General features: G+C 41.3%; 1 protein-coding gene across 1 annotated transcript in view; it reads right to left on the bottom strand.

The window, feature by feature from the left end:
• LOC124803103 (long-chain fatty acid transport protein 1-like) overlaps positions 1-13202 on the bottom strand; it is a 334127-nt gene that overhangs the window by 56703 nt on the left and 264222 nt on the right. Inside the window, exon 5 of the mRNA XM_047264261.1 lies at positions 9520-9721. Within this exon, the coding sequence (XP_047120217.1) occupies positions 9520-9721 (202 nt within the window). The remainder of the gene's footprint in view (positions 1-9519; positions 9722-13202) is intronic.

Genomic DNA, 13202 nt, shown 5'->3' with positions numbered 1-13202 from the left:
GAAGTGAAGTGGTGAGTCAGTGCTGAGACGTCAGAAAAACAGCATGGCAAACCACTAATTTGTTACTGAGAGTACATCAGTAGTCGGATCATTGCCTCAGTGAGCTAGTTCCTACCAGTGTCAGTAGTACACATCCAGGCAAGGAAGGCACTGTGATCAGAACACAGTTCATGGCAACGGGCTGGCAGCGAGCAGAAGGGAGGAAGCAGTTACATCAGTGCCAATGACATCGCAAGACTGCAGACCCAGGAGGATGGGAACATTGCCTCAGCTGCATCATGCAAGAACATCGTGGCCACGTGCGACAACACTGAAGACCCAATGCAGAAGAGGCAGCTCACAACAAAACAGTTGCCCAGGGCAGAGGCAGGCTGCAAGAAGTCTGCCTGCACAAGTTATGACAGCTGAACAGCAGTACAGCACTGGACAAGACCCAGGGAAGCCGATGGCAGCTGAAGGAGGCCTTCCCAGTTGGCCCAGCAGTTGGAGAGTTCTAAGTCCACAGCATTAGGCTCGGCAAGAACAGCAGTTCCGAGCTAAATATAGCTAAGAGCAGAGAAAGAGACTTGTAGAACCATGCAGATTCATAGACTGATATAAGGGTGTGATTCTTCAATTTTTCCAGGCGTATTTTATGTCGAAATAAATCTCGGGTGAACAGCCTGGTATGAGTGTGCATAGGACACAATATTTCAGCAATCAACCACGTTGCCATCATCAGGTGCGCTGATGTACTGACCAGTGGTGGGCCGGCCCCAGGTATATATAGGATAATCCCCCTCCTCCCTCAGGTGCTTCCTATGAGTCGGTGCAGACCTCGCCCCGCGCACAGTCTAGGTACAGCGTCCGTTCTCCCCCCGTCTGCGTGCTGCGTCCTAGGTCTTTTTGTTCAGGAGGGTCTGCCGGCACCGCTCTCATTTTCTTCCCTCCTTCCCCGAAGTCGGTACACTCTGGGAAATATCCTTTTCCTTCTTACTCTGGGCGATCGCAGGTTCCCACACCTTGCTAAGGATGTAACCGCTGTCACGATTTAGTTGTGGCTCCCTTACTCTAATCTCTATGGCTTCTTTGATGACAGTCCCATTATTTGGAAGTCTGTGTCAGTACTTTGGTTTGGTCATAATGCATGCTGTGGAGTTCCAACAGGCAATGCTCAGCGATTGCCGACTTACTGGGCTGTTGCAGTCAAGTGCGCTGTTGATGTTCTCGGTATCGGTCCAAAATGGTATGAATGGTCAGACCTATGTATACACTTCCGCATTGGCAAGGAACCGTATTTACTCGAATCTAAGCTGCACCTGAAAAATGAGACTCGAAATAAAGGGAAAAAAAATTTCCCGAATCTAAGCCGCACGTGAAATTTGAGACTCGAAATTCAAGGGGAGAGAAAAGTTTTAGGCCGCACCTCCAAATCGAAACAAAGTTGGTCCATTATAATATGAAACACAATTAGGTCGAATGAATGACAATACAGCTACAGTAGTTTGGTTAGAGTCATAAGCTTAGCTGTGAAGCTTTACCAGGTAGCCATTGCTATGCGTCAGGCACTCTGTTGGTATTTATACGGGCACCCTTCCTTTTTTACGTGCTTCGTCTGGTTTGAATCGATTGCTTATTTTGCTTTGATCTGATAAGTGCCGTTTTCTTTGTTATAGGCGTTTACGTCACTCTAAGCTGAAAATGCATTACTGTACTGTGTCATGCATTGTTTGTCGCATTCTGATAGTGCCAGTTTACGGCCTGTCGCCGCTCGCGGCATGGCTTGCTTTTGTGCGCGCTACCGCCACTTACAATTTAAAAAAAAAGAGAGGAATTGTCTAATTAGCGAAACAATGGCAAGAGACAACTACTTGTTGTTATTTACACTGCTGCTTTCTTTGATAATGATCAACAAGAACCAAATAATACACTGTGTATGATAGAACATGTTCTGAACGAGAGCTAAGCGAAAATTTTTCTCCGTTTGAAAATCTTTGCAGCCGCTTCTTTAGTACATCAAATTCTGCACAGAAATTAGAGTCATCTTAGATTTAAAAATCTAGTCAGTTGCCGCGCTTCATTTCTGACTGTATCACTATTCGGCATAAGAATAATACGAATATAGACATGACACGATATGTATATTCTTCCGTGTTTGCTGTTGTCTCACTCTAGTTTCGTAGTTTATTAGGCAGACAGCATTTAAATGAGATAGCAGCGAACACAAAAGAATACATGGCAAAATGTTTACATTCATATTATTCTTATGGTGAAGAGAATACTGCATGTGATTCACATTTCATCAGGTTCCTATTAGCAACCATCTCTTCTCACAGGTAGGAACAAAATCAGAACGTAGAGTTGGCCATATTGACAAACATCCCAAACAGTCTTGCCAGTCGGATTTTTGTAGTACATTGATTATTATTATTATTTTTATTATTATTATTATTAATTTTTTTTTTTTTTTTTTTTTTTTTTTTTTTTTTTTTTTTTTTTTTTTTTTTTTTTTCCTCCAAAGCATGCCTGTGTAGCGCTACATATATTCGACGGCAGAAGTTATTTGTGGTGGCACCTACCAATATTTTTCAGAATTTCTGCTTGCTTTGCACTCGATTCTCAGCCGCAGGCGGTTTTTTTTTTATTACAAAAACCAGAAAAAAAAGTTCACCTTAGATTCGAGTAAATACAGTATCTGATAAACCCCTGATTTATGTAGACCAAGAAGGCTCTTGGTTTTGCTTGAAGGACGGAAGATGATTTTCACTTGGTATTTATGTATAATGCGTCCAATTTTTCTGCATAAGGCCCCACAAAATGGAATAATAGCCAAGGCCGCCTCCTCCTGATGTTCATCCTCAGTTTCCGGCGGTGCTGCAGGTGTGGGATGTAGAGCCTTCCGAATTTGCACTTCCTTGTAACCGTTCCTCTGAAACAAGGTCTTCAGATGGTCCAATTCTTGTTGGAGGCTGTCCCCGTCGGAGATGGTGTGAGCTCTGTGTACAAGAGTTTTGAGCACACCATTCTTTTGTGCCGGGTGGTGGCAGCTATCCGCACGTAGGTACAAATCAGTGTGCGTCTTCCTCCTATACACGCTGTGGCCCAAAGTGCTGTCTGCTTGTCTTCCAATCAAAACATCTAGGAAAGGGAGCATCCCATCCACTTGGATCTCCATGGTGAACTTAATATTCTCGTGTCTGGAGTTGAGATGTGTGAGGAAGCCTGCCAGTTTATCTCTTCCATGTGGCCAGATAATGAAGGTATCATCCATATATCTAAAGAAACAGATGGGTTTTAGATGTGCTGATTCAAGAGCTTCCTCCTCGAAATGTTCCATGTACATATTTGCAACAACGGGAGAGAGTGGACTCCCCATGGCTACTCCTTCTGTCTGCTCATAGTATTCACCATCAAATAAGAAGTAAGTTGATGTCAGAACATGTCTGAAAAGGTTGGTGGGCTCTTCGTCAAATTTCTGGCTGATGAGTTCCAAGGATTCTTGTAACGGAACTTTAGTGAATAGAGATACCACGTCGAAGCTCACCAGTATGTCAGATTCCTTACGCGTAAGGTTGTTGATGCGTCCCAGGAAATCCACGGAGTTATGGATGTGGTGTGTACATCTCCCAACATACGGGCTAAGCAGTTGTTTGAGGTGCTTGGCGAGAAGATATGTTGGGGGCACCAATATTGCTGACAATGGGACGAATGGAATCGATTCCTTGTGCACCTTCGGCAGTCCATAAAGTCTAGGAGGAACAGCAGCCCTCGAGCTTAGCTTGTTGGTTATCTCGTCAGGAAAGCCAGAATCCTTGAGAAGCGCCAGAGTCTTCCTCTTGACCCTCTTGGTAGGATCGGTGTCAATCTTGCGGTATGTGCTGTCACCAAGTAGGCCTCGCATCTTCTCAACATAATCCTGTCAGGATAGGATCACTGTTGCGTTGCCCTTGTCTGCAGGTAATATTACTATGTCCAGATCTTCTCTTAGCTCCTGTATGGCAGCCCTCTCCCTGTAGGAAATGTTCGGTTTCATCAGCTTTGTTTTGGTTAGAGCTCTGCAGGTTTCGTGATGAACTTCTTCAGCAGCTTCAGGTGGAAGTCTAGCAGCTGTTTGTTCCACTGTGCTAACGCTGTCAGCAGTGGGTACATCTTTAGGAGTCAGAGCGAAATTCAATCCTTTCTTAAGAACCGAAATAGCATCATGATCCAGACCCTTGTTAGTGAGATTGATGATGGTCTTTCCGGTGCCATCAGAAGGTTGTTTCTCCAATATACATTCAAACTTGGATGCCTGTCATTTGGCTGACTTTCTCTGGGTTGAATCTGCTGTGGCCCATGTGACACCATCAACCCAATCCCACACCCAGGGGTTGAACCAGTTGGCCAGTTGTAGATGTAATTGTAGGAGTTCTTTGTTGGTAGTGTCCAAGTGCCACCGCGTGAAACGAACTCTCTCTCGTACCGAAGCTAGGTTGGCACGTTTCTTGATTCTTCTGGCAGCCGCTGAGTCGATGTGATGCTTGATCTTAGGAAAAATTGGGTACCATACGTTCTTCTCGGCATTTCATAAGAAAAACAAAAGAACTCAGTAGACAACTTCTCCGATGATGCAGCTTGTCGATCCTTTTCATGCTGCGATATATCTCCTCCCCGTAGAGGTATGTGATGTGACTGAAACTTCCTGGCAGATTAAAACTGTGTGACGGACCGAGACTCGAACTCGGGACCTTTGCCTTTTGCGGGCAAGTGCTCTACCAACTGAGCTACCCAAGCACGACTCACGCCCCATCCTCACAGCTTTACTTCTGCCAGTATCTCGTCTCCTACCTTCCAAACTTTACAGATGCTCTCCTGCGAACCCTGCAGAACTAGCACTCCTGAAAGAAAGGATATTGCGGAGACATGGCTTAGCCACAGCATCGGGGATGTTTCAAGCTTGAGATGCGATGTGATTCTTCAATCTCTCCAGGTGTCTTTTATGACAAAATAAATCTCGGGTGAACAGCCTGGCCGGCCGGAGTGGCCGTGCGGTTCTAGGCGCTACAGTCTGGAGCCGAGCGACCACTACGGTCGCAAGTTCGAATCCTCCCTCAGGCATGGATGTGTGTGATGTCCTTAGGTTAGTTAGCTTTAATCAGTTCTAAGTTCTGGGCGACTGATAACCTCAGAAGTTAAGTCGCATCGTGCTCAGAGCCATTTTTTGAACAGCCTGGTATGAGCGTGCATAGGACACAATATTTCGGCAGTCGACCACGTTGCCATCATCAGGTGTACTGAGGTACTGACTGGCGGTGGGCCAGCACCATGTATATATAGGACAATCCCCCTCCCGCTCGTCCCTCAGGCGCTTCCTATGAGTCGGTGCAGTCCACGCCCCGCGCTCGGTCCAGGTGCAGCGTCCGTTCTCCCGCCGTCTGGGCGCTGCGTCCTACGGCTTCTCGTTCAGGAGGGTCTGCCGGCACCGCTCTCATTTTCTTCCCTCCTCGCCCAAAGTCGGTAAACTCTGGGAAATATCCTTTTTCTTCTTAATCTGGGTGATCGCGGGTTCCCACGCCTTGCTAAGGATGTAACCGCTGTCATGATTTAGTTGTGGCTCCATTACTCTAAACTCTATGGCTTCTTTGCTGACACAGTCCCAGTATTTGGAAGTCTGTGTCAGGACTTTGGTTTGGTCATAAACCATGCTGTGGAGTTCTGACAGGCAATGCTCAGCGATTTCCGACTTATATGGCTGTTGCAGTCTAGTGTGCTGTTGATGTTCTCAGAATGGAAATGTCCAAACAACGTTTGACCCTGTTTTCAGAGCAACCAACAAGATCTTTTGTACCAGTTTGTGACCACAGATTAAACTTGAGACCAATACTACAGCCCAGAAACAAAAATATCATGATTATCTGCCCACTGATCAAACAATTATCTGCCCACTGCTCAAACAATTATGGGTCAATACTATGTTAACCTTCTGGACCAACTACAGCAACAGACATGTGAGAAAAGTCCGGGTTTCATCAAGACAATGCACGCCCATAGACAAGTGTCACCGCCATGGCAAAAACACATGGAATAAGATACAAACTTTTGCCACACCCACCTTATTTGCCTGATTTGGCTCCATCTGACTTCCACGAACTTCCATTTCTTCCCCAAGCTCAAAATTTTTCTCAGTGGACAGACATTCTCTTCAAACAAATAACCCATCATAGGTCCCTCCTATTATCTGGTAGGCAGCAGGCTGCAATACCTCTAAAAAAGGAATATTTATGTGGACTTAACCCATAATTGTTTAGCTACAGCACTGGTTTCTTCTGGACAAGTCACAACAGAACCAAGGCCTGAGTGTGAAGCAATTGATCCATCTGCAGTATAACAGCTCCATCTTTCTGCCATGTTAATACTTTTGCACTTCTGGTCACCCTGTTTGGTGACTGAGTGAAGTAACCACCTTGATGACATGGTCTTCGTACTCACTGCATAGGCAGGCAGCCCTGGTGTACGTTGCTCAGCCAGCCTGACTTGTTTGTCTGGCTCTTGTAGTAGTCGTGGAAGATGTTTCAATTTCTCTCAGCCATGCCAAGTGAATTATTTATGGTGCAACACCGTAATGGAAACGAGATGTGGGTTTTCAAATATGACCCTGAGACAAGAGACAGAGCTCTGAGTGGCACACCTCACAGTCAGCATGCCCCGGGAAAGCATGCAGGAACAGGTCCAAAGTGAAGTGGTATGGTCCAGAAAGAGTTTGTAAGTCTTTTTCATAGAAGTCCCCAAAAGGCCGGGGATGGGGAAGGGTGGGTTGTCTACATCAGAGCACTCATCATCATTCGTTCACAGAAGTTCCACCAAAACTATGCACCCAGCCACACTGCCTTCTTTGTGAGGGATTATCTGGTCTGTGCCAACCCCACTACAGTCCCAACCTCACTCCAGCAGACTTTCGTTTGTTTCTTGAGCTCAAGACACCCTTCAAAGGACACCGTTTCATGACCATTGGCAATGTGAAAACTACAGTTATGCCTGCCCTAAATGGCATTCCAATACAGGCCTTCCAGGGTGCATACAGCACCTGGAAATCTTATTGGCAAGAATGTACTGCTGTATGAGGATCATATGTTGTAGAATTTTGATGCATTGTTCCAGATGGATCAATAAATTAGTTTCTATGAACTTAGTGACATTACATTTTATGAACTTAGTGACATTACTTTTCACACAAACCTTGAAGGTCTGAAAACTAACATTAGATATGGTGTGCCTTGAGTTTCTGTACAGGTTCTACTCTTGTTCCTTCTGTATAGAAATTATATTAAAGAGAGTTCTCTTAAATCTAAAGTAGTTCATTTTGATTCATCTGTTGCCTGCAAACACAAAGCCTATGATGAATTAAGATCTGCTGCAACAACAATGTAAATGAAATACTGCAATATTTCAATAAAACCCATCTTAGTGTCAGCATCTGCAAAACATCAATGATGGAATTTAAAAAAAGGAGAAATGATACTGGTGTGGAACAACACATAGGAAATACAATTGTAAAAAGGGAACCAAGTGTAAAATTTCTGAGAATAATCAATCAAGGTAACCTAAAATGAGATCTTCAAGTAGATTCCTTGGTCAAAAGAACTGTCCAAGATCATATTTGCAATAAATACTGGTTATTTGCAGTAAAGACACAACAGCACTAAACTTTGTGTGTAATTCGCTATTTACCTCAAACTTTATGCATTTAAAATAAGGAGGTCAGCAAGCCAAGGTAAATTAATTAAGTTACTTGAGTTATACAACAGCAGTGTTAGAATCATCTGTTGGGCTGTACTTCAAGAATTTTGCTGAAATTTATTTTACAATTTTAACTGTAAGTAATATGTATGCATTAAGACTAGTTTTGTTGGTCAGGAAACTAGAGTCAAACTCAGTCTACATCATCATAACACAAGAACCAAGTGGAATATAATATTAATAGCCAGAAGAGAGTGCTTTGTGGGAACGGTTCACTTTATCAAATGCATAGCTCAGTGTCAGTTTAAGCGTTCCAACACTGCAGCTGGAACTTTCCCATAAAAAAACTACTTATTGGTAATCCTTTTTAGAATCTTGAGGAATAGCCTACTTTATTTTATGCAGACACTAAAAAAGTGCGTAACCAACTGAATATTAAGTGATATGTCTCTTTCTAAGTTCTAATACAAATATAACATAAATAGGGAAAATAAATATAAAAAAGTTCCTCCACATTAATACTTTCTCTCAGTTCACTTCCACCTTAATCTAAAAGTAAGCTTAAGTTCATGACATATTCATGAAAAAGGAATCTGTAATTTGTCTAAAAACTTTTGGCCATATGCTAGCTGTTTGAATAAAGCATTGTGCTTGGAGATTCATTTTCTATATTGTTCCTTTCTCACTTTAGGTTTTGCCTGTTTTTGTTTTGACTTTCCTTTCTTGAGGTGAATATATTTCTGGATATCCTCCTGCTTTATCTCCACTTCTTTCAGGTCATTTCCTACCTCAGTGAGCAACCTTTCTCTCTCTCTCTCTCTTTGAATTTACATATGTCTGCCTGTGTGCGTGCGAGTGTATACCTGTCCTTTTTTTCCCCTAAGGTAAGTCTTTCCGCTCCCGGGACTGGAATGACTCCTTACCCTCTCCCTTAAAACCCACATCCTTTCGTCTTTCCCTCTTTTCTGATGAAGCAACCTTGGGTTGTGAAAGCTTGAAATTTGTGTGTATGTTTGTGTGTTTTTTTATTGTCTCTATCAACATAGCAACACTTTCGTTTGGCAAGTTACAGCATCTTTATTCCTCAAGGTTTGTCTTTCTCTTATTTCAATTTTTAGTAAGGCATACTACAACACTTGAGGCCCCCGATCATGTTAGTGTGCAGTAATGCTGTATCTCAGCATTAATGATTATTGATTTCTTCTTCTAGATCTTTCTGGTTAGTTGTTATGTCATTTTCATTTTCCTGATCTGAGAAATAAAGGCTTCTTTCTTTGAGGCGTTGGAGTCAGTCCTCTCTCCTAACTATTTAAATTTCTCTGTCCATTTCATTTGCCATTTTTCTACCTCTCATACTGTGGGTGCTGACTTGACATTTTGTTATTAACTCCATTTTCTCAAGGAACAGCTGGTGTGCTGCACTTCCTATTTATGTCTTCAGGTTACTGGTTTTGTTTCAGCTGCATCTAGTGGATCAGAAATAATTGCAAAGTCATCTGAAATGAATAGGCAGTCACATTCATGTTTCTATCACTGAAGCTGACTCAATTTACAACACCTTTGTCACTTACTCTTTTTCATAGCTTGCGGATGAATTTCTCAAGAACAGATCAAAAGCAGAGGTTATTATTGTTGTTGTTTTCATTATAAAATCAAGTATGAACTGCATACCTTTAAGTCTGCTGTGTTTTAGCTTACAGTACAGCATTAGTGAGAGTTCTTATACTTGATTAAAGAGGTTGAGGTATTACATGTATTCACAGCCAAAATAAATTTCTGTTTATTAATTCCATAATTGAAGCCAAGCACTTTGTTTTTATTTACCGTGCAGTTGTTCTGGATACAGTCAGTCCAATAATTGGAAGCAGAAAATTTCCGCCTGATAGTAACAGTGATACCAAATAGAAGTGCTTGACCAATGCCAATTGCTCCGCCAGCCGTATGGTACAATGGTAGTGGATCATATACAACATCATCTTGAGTGATTTTTAACAGCATGTTTACACCAAGAGCCATAACCATGTACCTAAAACAACAATTACAATCAGTTACAATTAGTGACAATCCAACCATATAGTTAATAATAGAGGGAATGTCTAGAATTTTATTATGTGCTATAAATCAGGAGGTTATATACATTAGTGTAAAAGCAGGGGCTTTGGAAAAAAAATAATAGTATGAGACTACTGCTCTTTCTCTAACACTACTCATTTGCAGTTTTCATATATTAGATTGATGTATAAGTTCGTGGTGGTTTTGTTTTCCATGTTGGTATTCCAATTGCTATTGGTTTTTTTTTTATTGATTGTCATTTTTTATTTGCAGTTCACTGTTGCTATTTGAGTTTACACATTGTCATTTTGTCATGTGGAGACAATGAGTGGAGTTGTGGATGCTAGAAAATGGAGTGCCAAGTTGACAAATCAGAACATTTCCAACATATTCTTCTGTTTGAGTTCAATAGAGGGTTGACATCAGCAGAGGCAGCCAGAAACATTTGCAACATGTATGGGAAAATGCCACTGGACAGAGTGTGGCAAGAAAATGGTTTCTCAATTTCAGGACAAGCATTTCGACATTGCTGGCTCTCCATGTTCAGGAAGCCCTTCTGGATATGATGAAGATCATTTAAATGCATCAATCCACAATGATCTATGTCATTGTACTGAGAACTACCAAATGTGATGAACTGTGATCACTCCATAATTGTGCACAATTTGCATGCAATGGGGAAGGTTCAAAAATTGGCTGTATGGGTGCTGTATGCATGGGTGCTGCTGCATGCATTTTGGCTTAGAGTCTAAGCCAAAATCACAAAAATCAGCATGTGGCCATATGTGCATCTCTGCTTGCTCACCATCATTTGGCTCATCAACAACATCGGCCATTCCTATCCTGTACCATTCCTGGTGATGAGAAATGGTGTCTTTATGCTAACATAAGGAAAAGAAAGGAATGATTGAGCCCAAACAAAGCAACAACTCCTGAAGACATCAACACATCCACAAAAGATAATGTTATGCGTCTGGTGGAACAACGACTGCATACTGTACTACGAATTGCTCCTATGAGATGTAACCACCACTGCTGACATTTATTATCAATAACTGAGATGTCTTGCAGATACAATCCAAGAACAATGGCCAGAGAGACTGTATGATGTGATGCTGCTCTACAATAATGTCTGCTCACATTCTGCTAGACTGACAAAAAACACTATATAGAAGTTGGGCTGTACAGGAGTTGGGTTGGGAAGTCATTCCACACCCACCTTATTCATTCGATCTTGTGCCCTCAGAATCTGCCTTTTCTGCTCTCTATCAGACAACCTTCAAGGGACTTCCTTTTAGGATGAAAACATGTTCTGAACATGGCTGGACAAGTCCTTCACCTCAAAACCATATGATTTCTACAGTCATGGAATCATAAAGTTACCCCAGTGCTGGCAGACTGTTGGAAATAGTGAATGTGAATTTGTGTATCTGTTGTGTTTATTACACTAAGGAAAAATGATACCAACTCATGCACCAACCCAATATTGTTTCATAATTAGCTTGCCTGTAAAAGTTCAAACCTGTTTAATGTGAACTTTAGTGACAATCAGTATTTACATCCCTGAGTCCAAATATTCTGATGAATTATAGAAGGTCTGACTAATAAGGTACTCTTTTGCGTTGTTTTTCAATATCTAAGGTTTTTAACTTGCTGTCTGATGTCTACCAGCAGCCTGGTATTATGTTTTCCCATCATATTGCAAAGATCACTTCTGAAGTGTAGACATGGAAGCAAATTCTATATGAAAAGCACTTTTAACCACAAACAGTACTGGGGAGAAAATGTCTTGGGACCCAAGTTTAAGAAAACATCAGCACATAAAGGGAATTCTGCAAGACGCTCAATTACCCACATCATCCGCAGGTGACACAATGAGAGGCATTTCTACGCCCAAAGCAGACAGAACTGAGCTTTTTGATTACCTTTTAAAAGTACTGGTGCCAATTTAGTATACTTAGGAATGCCACACACACTGTTTCATTTAGTGTGTGGCCATTGATCTCTTTTTATAGAAGCTCTACATCATTTTTATTTGCTTGCAACTGTATACTGCAAGTCTTTGGAAGATAAAAGGAAAGCTATTTCCTGTGAACCAGTTGTAAACCTATTCCACTGTAGTTGGATTCACAAACAACAGCAGTCAAGTTTAGGATCATTCTGCGAACCCAACATCACATGTTCTCCAGCAGACAATGGCATTCAGTAGTGTTCTGCATGCTCAGCATGGAGCATTGTAGCCAGTGCATGCATCAAATGTTATTATAGGGAGTTATTTATTGAATTTTTATTCCGTCTATTGTGAGATGTCATGGCTAATGATGGAGGTAAGTGACATATTCTACACAAGCAGGTGACACACATAATTTACAGGATACATGGTTAAAAAAAATAAAAAATAAAAAAGGCCTCTCTGTGAGTTTACTGCAACTGTCACTTGGAACCAGCAATGCTGCAATCCCTATCTGTGCTTTGGCCTGTGTCAATTACCATCACGAATTGGACAATAGTCTGCAGGTTGTATCAGACATGGATGTTGTTATCAGTATATTTTTATCATCAGCAAATATAACAGTTTTGCAGTTCACCAACATCTTTGGTAAATAATTTAATCAGGTCAAGAAAAATAGTGGGACAAGAATTGAATTTTGCATGGTATATTAAATATTTTTTTATTCCAAATTTAGTTTTATTGTTAAATTGGATTACAAATAGTGACGAGGAAAAGGACCAGAGGAAGCTGATTGTTAACATTAGACACATGCATCATATTAGCTGCTGTGAAACCATCGTACAACTGTCTCATGAATCAATATGTAGAATGTTATGGGACCAGCTGTCAATGTGTGATATTTTTACCGCATGTTTCAGGACTGCATTATCCCATTATCAAGTACTATAAAAAAAGGAAACTAATAAATAAATCACATTACTACACCTACAGATCCACACAGAAATATTTATACTAATCTGTAGCATAACATACCATAAAGCTTTTATGCCATTAGTCATCATCACAAGTAAAATAAAGCAGCAAAAACATATTTTCAAAAATAAAACTTCCTAGAACATCTCTTGTTGGAGCATTATGCTCAAGGAACACCTGTAAACTAAAGGTGGTCACTTTGACCTACCAAATACAGTACTTTCCTGCAGTGCATATGTTACAGTCCTCAGACATGCTACCATCATAACATCTATGAACTTTGTATGTCAAGTCCCTGTAAATTCTAAAAACCAGTACTACATCTATGTTGCAACACGAGCATCCATAAAGAATGACCAACAGTAAACATCACGCCTAATACTGCTAAATTGAATAATACAGTGGCTACTTCCCAAGGAGGACACTGCTAAAGGGGACCCAGAAATGCCCTTCAGTCACTTCTATCTTCTTATTTAACACACTGATACATTTCTTTCACAAAGAAAAAAATCTCCACTTCCTCTAAATT

The sequence above is a fragment of the Schistocerca piceifrons genome, chromosome 6, assembly GCF_021461385.2.
Source record: "Schistocerca piceifrons isolate TAMUIC-IGC-003096 chromosome 6, iqSchPice1.1, whole genome shotgun sequence".
Classification (NCBI taxonomy): Eukaryota; Metazoa; Arthropoda; class Insecta; order Orthoptera; family Acrididae; genus Schistocerca; species Schistocerca piceifrons.
Note: the sequence above shows the minus strand (reverse complement) of the source record. Positions and strands in the feature narration are given on the sequence as shown.